At 40.5% G+C, this 12,525-nt stretch overlaps 3 protein-coding genes across 4 annotated transcripts in view; 2 read left to right on the top strand and 1 right to left on the bottom strand.

Moving 5' to 3' along the window:
• The first annotated feature begins 3,343 nt into the window (after positions 1-3,343).
• On the top strand, positions 3,344-6,474 carry LOC310813009 (ATP synthase subunit beta, mitochondrial-like). Of its 2 annotated transcripts, none has more exons than XM_083681814.1 (10): positions 3,344-3,473; positions 3,945-4,115; positions 4,221-4,395; positions 4,492-4,613; positions 4,733-4,917; positions 5,028-5,186; positions 5,309-5,431; positions 5,534-5,746; positions 5,889-6,090; positions 6,229-6,474. In XM_083681814.1, exons 1-10 carry the CDS (start codon positions 3,365-3,367, stop codon positions 6,324-6,326), a joined length of 1,557 nt encoding a protein of 518 aa, XP_083537940.1. In that variant the 5' UTR covers positions 3,344-3,364; the 3' UTR covers positions 6,327-6,474. The 2 variants fall into 2 exon arrangements, with proteins under 2 accessions (XP_083537940.1, XP_083537941.1); XM_083681815.1 differs by having other exon boundaries at positions 3,348-3,446.
• Positions 6,475-6,641: 167 nt separating this feature from the next.
• LOC310813250 (coiled-coil domain-containing protein 89) lies at positions 6,642-8,693 on the bottom strand (the record flags this gene model as incomplete). The annotated part of the gene is made up of 7 exons (XM_083682113.1): positions 6,642-6,728; positions 6,823-6,922; positions 7,004-7,080; positions 7,214-7,350; positions 7,497-7,627; positions 7,722-8,194; positions 8,634-8,693. 7 exons carry the CDS (start codon positions 8,691-8,693, stop codon positions 6,642-6,644), a joined length of 1,065 nt encoding a protein of 354 aa, XP_083538239.1.
• Positions 8,694-10,294: 1,601 nt separating this feature from the next.
• lrp2a (low density lipoprotein receptor-related protein 2a) overlaps positions 10,295-12,525 on the top strand; it is a gene marked incomplete at both ends in the record, with an annotated part of 45,436 nt that continues 43,205 nt past the window's right edge. Inside the window, one exon of the mRNA XM_083681800.1 lies at positions 10,295-10,403. Within this exon, the coding sequence (XP_083537926.1) occupies positions 10,295-10,403 (109 nt within the window). The remainder of the gene's footprint in view (positions 10,404-12,525) is intronic.

Below are 12,525 nucleotides of genomic sequence, written 5' to 3'. Positions count from 1 at the left end.
CCACAGGACACTACAGTGGTTGTCATGCGATCAGACGTTGCGTTGGTCTCATCTGGTCTTCCTTATTGTGTGAGGAGAATGTCTTTGTCTAAGGGTAATCAAAGGGTTAATGAAGCTGCCTCAAGCAGTCTTTACATTATCAGCCAGAGGTTTGCAGGTTCTTTTCATAGTAGATCAACTAGGACATGTCATTTTGCTTTACCTCTCCATTGGCATCCTCATAAAGGGGAGTGGCTGAAATTCCTCTTTGTTGGGATTTGTCAGTTCTTGTTGATTACTTGCAGTTGGTCAAAATCCTCCGACAGCCTCTGGCATTCCATAGTGGAATGGCTTCTTTCTTCATTTGAGTTCAGCTAAGCTTGGTGTAATGAGCCGTGAGGATATGTGAACAGTGGTTAATAGCAGTCTGACAGTGAACTGGGGGGTGGAGTAGAGATACCGTACATCCACATTCTGAGCTACCACATATTGAAGTCATATTGAAGGTGTGGTGTATACAAGCATGGCAACTACCTCTCTATATTAATGAAATATACATATCTGTTATATCTCTTACAAGATATGTCGCCGACCCTTTCAATAATGATGGTCTCTGTTTCATCAACATTGCTGTGTCTTTGCATTTTTTCTTTTTCTGAAATGGACTATTTTCTATTGCAGTGTGTCCATAAGTTCTGTATGGCTAAGTGGTGTTGTTCATGACTGTACTAAGGTCTCATCACAGTAGAAAAATAGCTGTAAGTTGTAGGTTAGATTGTAAATTGTAAGGAGTACTTCATCTTCTGGACCAAAAGATGACCATCTGACCATTCGCTTGTGGCCATGACCTGTGATCCCAGCGTTGGTATGGTACAAAAGAATGGGGGCTGGTCCTGTGCAGACTGGTTAGGGAATCATGCAGCTCCTCACCAGCTGTGCTTGAGGTGACTGTCCTTTTTATTTCAAACCTGGAGGCGGAAAGTAATCAGAGGAGAGCTGCTGACACTCAAGAATGTTGCACTGAATAATGCCTTGGCAAAAATACACCCCTAAGACTTCCCTTCTTTGCCCTGACAAAGGACAACCTTCCAAATGTATAATTTGCATCTACAATATTCAATTCGGGATTGCGGAAGTATGAGCAAGCTCATTATTACTGTAGAAGTCTGAAATTAATATTGAATTACTGCCCTAAGGCACTGGTGAAATAACTCAAATGCATTATGTTTTTCTTGGTCATGAGGCAGGCTTGTGAACATGTTGAAAAGGCCTCCCTCAGTATTATGTTCTGTGGTATAATGGTTTATACAAAATTCTCTGAACTTACCATATTGTATTCTCTGTTACAGGACACAGTAAACATTGAGGTGAAATTACCAGCAAAATTCCATGTGTTGTATGTAATCAGTAATTAGGTAAGTAAACAAAATACTGTTTGTATTCTCAAGGATGTAAAATATGAATACTCTGCACTGTAGGTATGTGGCCTATGAGCTAGGTCAGAAGTATTTCACTGTTTTGTGGGATAGGCTAAAAGACACACCAAGAAATGTTAAATACACTGCTTGTGTATGCTTCCAGGTGTGCTCTTAAATACATTGGTTGAAAGACAGAATGGTTCACTTCTGCTAATTTAAATGGCCTTCATGTACCCTACATATTACCCTAATTATCACATTGGTATTACTTAGCCAGATTACTGTTATTTTGCATCTCAACACTTAAAATGCTAACAAAAAATGAAATTTTTAGTGGTTGAAGATAGGTTTGCAAAGTTTCCCTTGAAACAGCCACATATATGGTTAACTTCTGTATCAACAGCCTAAGGACCAAGGACCTAAGGACCAACACCTACGGCATTCAATTTGTATGCCAGATTGCCTATGGAATGATTGGATAAATATCTGTAAACATTTTCAAGCAGACCATATCAAAGGGGATTTAGCTTGAAGTTAAAAAAGAGTCAAAAGGGAAAAATCACAACCTAGGAAGGATATTTTTCAGTCCTCATCCCAAACAATATCTATTCTCTTTTGTTGTTTATATGATTATTATTTTACCTCTCTCGTTTAATGTGTTATTTGACTGCTCCTATTCCACCTGTACCATTCCATTAAACAGTGCATAGCCTGCAGGGATTTCTACAGTTTCCTGAACCACACACTAACATTACAGTGCTCACATTACAGCAATGCTTAGGGGCATTGTTATATGGAATATGAACAGATGTGTAAGGGGACAGCTGTGGTAACTATTATTTGCATATCCATATACAGTAAGCCAAGTTAACCATAAGTAATGCACTGTGAGATGTGATTGACACATCAAGTGTCAGACAGGCTATGTCATACCAGACATAAATGTCAGATAAACAGCATATCATATATTACCACACTTTTAACTGCCAATAATTGAGCATATGCGTGTACAGTCCTATTGCAATAATTGAAAAATAGTAGTGGGGTAGTTTATAGATCATAAATCTGCCATGAGTACAATTTACATTTCATTGGTATTTCAAAATATTTCATGTGTATAACACATAATAAAAACATAAGCAGTAGAGAGCTCCTTTAACTGAACATCTTAATACCTCTGTAGCATACGTCAATATTTTACCACTACTTTCAATGGGCTCCAGTAAAAGGTAGTTTTCGGTGGACCTATGACGTTCCACGTTCAATTAGCCTACCAATGGGCAGCAGTTGTCGCCTGGCTGTCGGGGATAATCCCTCACACCACCAGTACATCCTCTATAAATATGTGGAAGTAGGCCTAGTGTATATTCTCGCATTCCTAAATTCTGTAAACTATATTCTCTAAAGCACCAAAGTCTTTGATAGGGTAAAAATCTAATATTAGAGTGTATATTGTAGAGTATAGAAACGTATGCATACATATACCTGCTTCATATAAAATATGCCATTCAAAACATTGGAACCCTTACCTTGACTTCTTGATCTTGCCATTGATAAGGTGTTGCCCTCGCAGATGTATTGCACTGCACTGCCCTCTTGTGGGAAAAACGTAGATAGGAAAGAGGATTGAAAAGCGATGTATCGTGCATATCGCGTAAAATTAGTTTGCCACTAAAGTGTCCTTTCATAATATTTCCTTTGTGTATAATGCATGATAAAACATGAGCAGTAAAGCTACTCTAGTTTAACATGACCCCTCTGAGCCTGTAGGCCTAACTATGTATTTTACCATTGCTTTCAATATGTCTTCATTCAAAACATTGGCACCCTTGCCTTGACCTTCTGCCCTCCCAGATGGCACTCAACCAGAATTCTGACAGGGTTGCGCATGCTCAGTTCGATTCACACGGCGTCTCAGTAAACGCTACACAGCGCACTGTCCCATTCCACCTTCAGCCATCTTAACCATGTTAGGCACCGTGGGACGCTGCTGCTGCAAGGGGGCTCTGCAAGCTCTGAAGCCGGGGGTTAACCCCGTGAAAGCCTTCAGTAAACAGCCAGCAGGTCTCTATTCACGTAAGTTTACATGGACATTTGAAATGTTGCTGAGCCCGAGTGCTGGAACAACAACATGCCTTCACTGACGTTTCAGCTTGTATTCAATTTGACAGCCAGCTGATATTGATGTCAATGGTGAATTATCCAGCTCTATTATGCTATAGCTAACGTGTTTTGTCACAAAAGGTAGTGTCTTGATTTGGTATCTAGAAGGCAATGACCTTAATGTGACAGCTAGGTTAGCTAAAGTTAGTTGGCACCTCTTTTCCAACAGTGAATGAGTAGCTGCCTGTTGGTGAGACAATCAGTCGCCGGGGCCAAATATGATCTAGAAAAGGACCATTTTCAGCAGAAAATGTGTTTGTTTTAGCTGTAGTAATAGTGGTAGCTACCATCAGCAATCCTTCTTATTGGCTTTTTGAAGGTTAGTAAAACCTGTCATACGGATCTAGCATACATATTAGCTAGCTAACACTATGATTTCCACAGGCAGAAACTATTCTGCTGCTCCCGCTGCTGCGATTATCAATGGCCGCATCGTAGCTGTCATTGGTGCTGTTGTCGACGTTCAGTTCGATGAGGGTCTCCCTCCCATTCTCAATGCCCTGGAGGTGGCTGGGCGTGACTCCAGGCTGGTGCTGGAGGTTGCACAGCATCTGGGTGAGCCTCTTTTGAATCTGTAATGTCAGTTTATGACAGTCTTGTCAATAAAGAACTGCTTTTCCAATGTATGTTTCTCCACAAGTCTATTTGGACTTTTTCCAGGTGAGAACACAGTCCGCACAATTGCCATGGACGGCACAGAAGGTCTGGTTCGAGGACAGAAGGTTCTTGACACTGGAGCCCCCATCAGGATCCCTGTGGGTCCGGAGACCTTGGGCAGGATCATGAATGTTATCGGGGAGCCCATCGATGAGAGGGGACCAATTACCACACAACAGTATGTACATGGGAGGGACGTCAATGTATAGCTGAAACTTCAACTGCAAAGCTAATAAACTATTTAATATGAATTCGTGATCTGATTGTTTTGCAGTACTGCCCCCATTCATGCTGAAGCTCCTGAGTTCACAGACATGAGTGTGGAGCAGGAGATCCTGGTGACAGGTATCAAAGTAGTGGACCTGCTTGCCCCCTATGCCAAGGGTGGCAAGATTGGTAAGTGAAAAATCTCCCTTCCTACTGAATTTTCACACTACTCATGTTTGACTTGGATCATTATGCATAGTGCTTATGAATGATTAGAAATATTAATAATACATTTTATTTGTCTTCAGGTCTGTTCGGTGGTGCTGGTGTGGGCAAAACTGTGCTTATTATGGAGCTGATCAATAACGTAGCCAAGGCCCATGGTGGTTACTCCGTGTTCGCCGGAGTGGGAGAGCGCACCCGTGAGGGAAATGACTTGTACCATGAAATGATTGAGTCCGGTGTCATCAACCTGAAGGACACCACCTCCAAGGTGACAATCTCTATATGATGCTTCCTTGTTGTTGTTTTTTTGGGACATTCCTAAGAGGACTCTTATCTTGGATCTGTTTTGAACGGCCTTTATGTTTCCCATGTCCTCAGGTAGCGCTGGTGTATGGTCAGATGAACGAGCCCCCAGGTGCCCGTGCCAGAGTCGCTCTGACTGGGCTAACTGTTGCAGAGTACTTCCGTGATCAGGAGGGACAGGATGTGCTGCTCTTCATTGACAACATCTTCAGATTCACCCAGGCTGGATCAGAGGTCAGGAATACAGCATGACCAATGTTTGCCGTTTGTCAGAGATAAAAAAATAATATTTCACAACATATAGCCAAGTCTGACGTAATAGCCCTATTCATAATGAGACCCTCTCTCCTCCTCAGGTGTCTGCACTTTTGGGTCGTATTCCCTCTGCTGTAGGCTACCAGCCCACCCTGGCCACAGACATGGGTACCATGCAGGAGAGAATCACCACCACCAAAAAGGGGTCCATCACCTCGGTACAGGTAAGTACCTCAGGAAATGGAAGACATCCCCAGCCTCCTCTGAATTCCATCCTTTCTTTGCCTTTAAGATGACTCTTTTTGTCTTTTTTTATTTGATTATAGGCCATCTATGTGCCTGCTGATGACTTGACTGACCCTGCCCCTGCCACTACCTTCGCTCACTTGGACGCCACCACTGTGCTGTCCCGTGCCATCGCTGAGCTGGGTATCTACCCCGCCGTGGACCCTCTGGATTCCACCTCCCGTATCATGGACCCCAACATTGTTGGATCTGAGCACTACGATGTTGCTCGTGGTGTACAGAAGATTCTTCAGGTAATTGTTGTTTTCTGATGTAATATCTACCTACGGTGGGTAAGGACTTAACTGTGCCATACGCCTTCAACAAAAAATCCTAACAACCTTTTCAATGTAACTAACTATTTCAACTAAACTAATTATTTTAACTCTCTTTTAGGACTACAAGTCCCTCCAGGATATCATTGCTATCCTGGGTATGGATGAGTTGTCTGAGGAAGACAAGCTGATTGTGTCTCGTGCCCGCAAGATCCAGCGTTTCCTGTCTCAGCCCTTCCAGGTAGCTGAGGTCTTCACTGGCCACATGGGCAAGCTGGTGCCCCTCAAGGAAACAATTTCAGGTTTCCAGAGTATTCTTGGAGGTAGGACACTATGCTTAAACTAACTACACCAACATTAGGCTTCCAATGTTGTTACATTTGAGGAGCCTTATACTTTTATCAAAAGTAGCTTGTGAGGTATGAGTGGGTGTTGCTAACGATTCTTTTATATTTTCCTAGGTGCATATGACGGCCTGCCGGAGCAGGCTTTCTACATGGTAGGCCCCATTGAAGAAGTCGTCCAGAAGGCTGCAAGAATGGCTGAAGAGCTCGCTTAATTGACAACTGGAGGGTTGGGGAATGGTTTTATGAGAGGGGCATTTGTATAGAATTTCACATTAACAAACTGTATCCAATGTATTGTCATCCTGAACATGTTCTATTATATTTCCATTTTACGGGGAAGATGATGATGGAATAAAAGTATCTTGTTATAATCTGTATTGGCATTTTATGTTTCCCAAATCAAAATTGGTTGAATATAGCTCCCTTAGGTGAAGAGCAGAAAACCATTGCCCTGGGAATATCAATAACTTTTATTTAGTAAAAACAACATTAACTGTATCTATATATGCATGGATGGTATGGTAGTCCTAGTCAGTCATATGGCGCAGCCTGGCATTTAACTCCTTTTCCTTTGCAAGCAGGCCGTTGCTGTGTGTTTTATAGGCTTCAAAATCCTATGAAATAATTGAATACAGTTGAGTATATATCTGATCACTTCTGTAGTGGCTCTTTGCCAAGATCTTAATATCAGTTACAATACATACAAACCTTCTTGAGCTTGTTGCATGTTTTCACAGATTCTTCAAGGGCATCCTGGAGGTCTCTCACTTTAAAATGCGTGTTTACCAGCACTGCCTCCCTCTCAAACCTAAAGCAGAGACGTTGTGGGTATACAGGCCTTTCATTTGTTTGCCAATATTAATATGGTTACTATCTATTATATTCAAACCTGTCTTCTGCTGCAGCTCTGGCATTTTCCACCTCTTGTCTTTTTGTCTCCAACTGCTGGATTTCTACTTGTTTGTCCTGCAAAGAGAGAGCTCTTACTATTTCGGCTGAACAGTGCTACTGCTTCCATGTGTAGTAGAAAACAGAACATGTTTTGTGAACAATTATGATTCAGACATTCTGTTCAGAGAATGGATGTATATTACAGTACTTGTATTAGTTTCCCTCTTTGCATGGATAGATTCAAGAATTTGTCTTTCTCCTTGGTCAAGGTCTCAAGTTTTTCTTGCAGTTCAGTCTCTTTTAATGAGTCATTCTCTCTTGCTTTCTGAAGCTGTTGATTCAGATCTGGTCAAGAGAAATTCACCATTAACGTTGAATGTTAATTGCTCATTTGAAACAGAACATATGATGTTATAAGTCAACTATCTGTTGTCATTGTAATATTATTCTTCACTTAGTGTCAATGCAACAAATCCTCTTGCCAAACTCACCTGTGCACATCTCTACTGCATCCATAAGCTGTCTTTGAGCATCATGCAATTCATCTTGCAAAGATGCCTCCTTTGTTTGATGGAGACACATTTGTTCTTTAAGTGTTGTCTGAAATCCAGTAGTTTTTTCCCTGTTGTGAAGAAAATATATTAGCAGTCAGTTTAACTCAAGCAGCATTCATCAGTGCACATAATTTAAGTGAAAAGATGTATTTTTAATCTTACTGATACTCATTTTCTAGACTTTTGTGTTGCTCAGCAAGATCTTTCAATTCTTGTGTTAGTGTCCGAATCGTCTCCTCTTTCTTTTCTAATTCTTTGGAGAAAAGCTTCTCGTTCTCCTCCCGAAGTCGTTTGTTCTCCTGTTTGAGTTTGGCGTTGTTTATTTTGTACTCGTCCTTGAAATTAATCATTTCCTGATGGTTAGCTGCCAGATCCATAAATCTTTGTTCTAATTGCGTGGATCTCTTCCTTTCATTATTTAACTCTGTCTGTACATCTACTCTAAGGTCTTCTAACTGTGAGTTAATCCGCTCTAGGGCTTGACAACGAAGAAACATGTCATCTGCTCTTTGTTTCAAAATGCAGATCAAACTGGACTGTTCGTCTATCCTGGAACGCAGCATCCCTGCCTCCGTTCTTTCATCCTGGGAAAGACCGCGCAGTTTCTCCAATGTCCTGTGGACATCGTCCATGTCCTGGAAAGAATTATGAAATTGCATATCAAAGCACATACTGTATTGACCTAATAGGACGCATGTTACAGTGTCAGCTACATTTTATTACATTGTATTGCCACCGAGTATAGGTACAGGTGAGATTCGATTGTAACAATTTTCCACCCTAAAGTAACAGTAAAATCAGGTAGGGCCCAAATGTGATTAGGCCTAGGATGCGTGGCGGTTCTTCCCAGAATACCACGCTGAGTGATACCATACATACATGCGAGAATACGCAAACCCAGTCTCCAAAGACTGAGAATGACTCCATATACACACAACCACATATGTAACTAGTTCCAGATAATAATAATAATTAAAAAAGGACGAGTTAGAACGCTCAACGGTATAGCTAGCTTGCTAAATTAAAATACGCTTCATCATGATGGGCGTGCTCTGGACGTCTCTGTATTCTTACCTGTTTGGTGTTTTTTATCATCTTTCTAATATCTTTTGGACTTCTTTGTGGTGATGCCATGTCGTAGGAAAACGTTTTTTTATGATATCTCAAGCTTTGGGTTGCCAAATCTGTTTATCCTGCTACTTGGCTAGCTACTTCTTCAACGCCTCCTTGACTTGATCTTAGAGTCAGAGCGACTAAAGTTTCTGCTGTTGCCACTAGCAACTGTCATTTGTCAGCTCGCTCAAAGTCCGCCTTTGGCTTTCCCAAACTTTCTTCACAGAATGTTTACAAAATCTACAATAAAAACGGAACGACGGGTGCCTATGCAAACATGTTTTAGTTTAATGTTTGGCTTTTTGTTTATACAGACTTGCTTACTGACGACACATTCACATGACTGTGCTCAAGTTCTACATTACAGGTCGAGTTGATTATTCCAGACGAGACATTCTTATAAAGCGCAGGTGTGGGTTTTGCAGCAAGTGCAATTTTTACTGTGAACCACAAGATGGTGCTACTGCTCTTCTCATCAATGTCTTTACATGCTGTTTTTTGCCAACAGAATATTGAAATGTGATGACCATCTAAAGTTACTCCCAAGTCATGAATGCTATTATTAGCAGAATTACATGATCCAATTCAAATCAATCGATTAATTGTTATGATTAGTTGTTGATGTCTTTTGGGGGGCATTTATCCTGGCCTTAAATTCTGGTCATTCCCATTCCATGTAGGCTAATTGAGTCTTGACCCCGGTGCAGGCCCGTACCAACGCACCAAGGTCACCCTGAAGCTGAATAACTTTCAGCCTGAACAAAGCAACAAAATGAACCTCTAGCAAGTGTGGCAACAATGTATATTTGTTTGTCTCATTGAATTATATTATTATTATTATTATTATTATTATTATTATTATTATTATTATTATTATTATTATTATTATATAGTGAAAGATACTTGGATATAAAAGGCCTACATATATATGTTGTTTTATTGATTAACTACAATTTTCAGTTTCCGAGAATTGAAATTTTCGCTTATGGTGCAGAAATATAATTGCAAAGACCATTAACTGCTGCAATTTTTAAACAGAAACATATTTAGGAAGCTACTGTAAATAATTAGTTGACATTTATACTGCCCTTCTATTAAGTTATTTTCCTTTATTCTACAATGCTGAGCTCTCTGTCTCACTGTTTCAACATGTCAGCAATTAGTGCTGCTCTTTGCCTGCTCCTTGCTTTTGAAGGGCAGATCATTGCCCCTGATCAGTTGGCTTAGCCTATTTTAAAGGAACAATTTCCTTGGGAAGTTGGGCACGTTAGCGCAAATCATTTTCTGGTTTTACATTGCAAGATAGGTCGGGTTGTCGTAAGGAGTCATTCGATACTAGACCTACGTTTTCACTGTAGTATTCCCCTTAGATGCCAAATAAGTATCATCTGTCTAAATTATGCATAAAGCAATGACAAATCACGCGCAGATGAGACAGCCCGGGCAATGGAATTATGCAGATTCCAGGGTGCGCGGTAAGGGTTTTATCCAGAGCGCCGTGGTTGGGGGAGCGTCCCGTCTCCGGCTTTGTCTACGCCCCTTTTCATCAACTAGCGGGACAAGAAAGAGAGAGGCAAGCAACAGCATCCCAGTCCCTAGAGCACCTCCATCTGCCCGGCTTCATGCGGAGCTGGACGGACCAGCCGGGACCCAGCAGCAGAATGTGGAGAGCACTGCTTGCAAAACTTCTTGTCTTATTGATTTTTTGTACATTCCGATGTCATTCTCAAGGTAAGTTGACTTAACTTGACTTATTTTTATTTATTTATACAGCCTATGATTCTCTGTGAACCTTCAGAGAGATGTTGTGTGTTTACCCCTGTTGATTCCAACATGTTAATCACTTGTTGCCCTTCAAATAGACAAAGTATGAGGTAGAGACAGAGTATCCCATTAGCTATTAAGTCAAAGTGCTTTATTTTAGAGTCAAGATGTGTTCCTTCCGTGTAGATTAGTGAACAATAACCTAATTCAAGTCAACAAGCAGGTGGACTTGCATGTCTGTGCAATGCTAGGATAATTTATGGCAATTATACTATTTTAGCTAATTGATGTGCTTTTTATATGACAACAATTTCTTAAATTATTCTTGCAAATTAACCAACAAACTCTTTGTCAGTCAATTTCTCTGGCTAGCAAATAATTAATCATGCAACCAGTAGATATAATGGTCAATTTAACATTGTCTAAAACATTTTAATTCTTTAGAAAAATATCCTACTATAGAGTATTATTAAAGGTTGAGCACAAAGCCTTCCTCAGACAGATTTGAAGTTCTCTTGGAGAACTTTTGCCTGAGCTTTGCCGTTGCTAGGTAACAGAAGAGAGCATGTGACTTCCAGACAATCTGTGTGGACTGCAAGCTACTGGTACAAATCTTATTCAGAGGAACTCAACGGCTTGCCCTGTGCAAAGCCCACAAAGATGGGAAATCATTTGATGCTCTTAAATTCAAGGACATTTTCCCTTTTTTCAAAATTGTTGGAAATATTCAGATACCCTGCCTGATAGATGTGAAATAGTCTTGTGTTTGTGTCTAGTATATTGGTCTAGCCCAGACCCTACTGCTCAAATTGTAATCTGCTTTCTTTTTGCTCAACCCTTAGTATGTAAGCTCCTTAGTGTGAATCAAGCAACTAATTACGCTGCAGCTGCTGCTGAAAGCAACCATTTCTACCTAAGGAACAACGGCAAAATAGTGCATGTAAACAGCAAGGGGAAAGTTCCTCCAACCTCAGATGAAGCCTTCCAGGCTAAATAGGCTGTATAGTTTTTCCTCCTCTTTATTTACCAGCTGCATATCCTAGCATTCCAAGACAAAGTAGGCCTAATACAAAAGAAAACCTACATGTTGTTTTCATGAAAATGTAACATTTAAAATGTTCTAGTGGCATTATTTTTTCATTTATCAGAAGTCACAAAATATGGAAATGCTGATCATTTGAGGTTTATCTTGGCCAGAATGAATCATCATTTTCAATCAACTTAGGGCTTAGTCAGCATGTAAATGTTAATAATTAGTTAGTTAATTCATTAGTTTTCCTTTAACATTTAACAGTGATGTACCAAAACATGAGCTGTGACCTAGTAGGTTCAGATGTCATCTAAATTAACAGATGATTAAAGTTGTGGATTTCAGGATAGGTTTCAGATGTGGTTTCGCTGTCAGCAACAAAGCCCCCTGCACTCGCTGCATCTGGTGCAGTTGAGTTTGCATCAAATCTAAAGACATGGCACTTGTTGATCTCCTCAGAAATGTGAGGCAGGAATGGTTGATTTAATCCAGATTTATTCAGCATGTGTTTGAGAGGAAATGACCAAAAGAGCCCTGATGCAGGAGGACAGGTTACTTTCTCTAATCCATTGAGCCTAATTTCCACTGGGTCCTCCAGGGATAGGGTTCACACTCATTTTTTGCCCTGTCAAAGTTTTTCTTAAGCTAATGTGGTTCAGCTTGGTGATTGTTTAATGTGTGACCACCTTTTGTGGCACATTGTCCAGAGGCTTTGAACTTGTTGTAGTAGAATGCCTGCGTTGGCACAAATGGGTAATGTAACACACACACAGTGTTTTGATGTTAATAGGTAATACACAATAAAGGAACTAGAGCTAATGGATGAATAATCTCAGTCATGGCTAGTTGACCATCTCTAGTTGACCATGGCTAGTTGACCATCTCTTGCTTGCTAGTTGACCATCTCTTGCTTGCTAGTTGACCATCTCTTGGCTGTTCAAAACATGTTTTTGCTGGTTAATTCTCAGAATATTTGGGTTAAGTGTCTGTTAAACCTATTTTGCCACAAACAGCTTTTATCATTGAGGGTCTTGTGTAAACTGATGGGGGATATATGGT

This window comes from Argentina silus (genome assembly GCF_951799395.1).
Source record: "Argentina silus genome assembly, chromosome: 12".
Lineage (NCBI taxonomy): Eukaryota > Metazoa > Chordata > Actinopteri > Argentiniformes > Argentinidae > Argentina > Argentina silus.
Note: the sequence above shows the minus strand (reverse complement) of the source record. Positions and strands in the feature narration are given on the sequence as shown.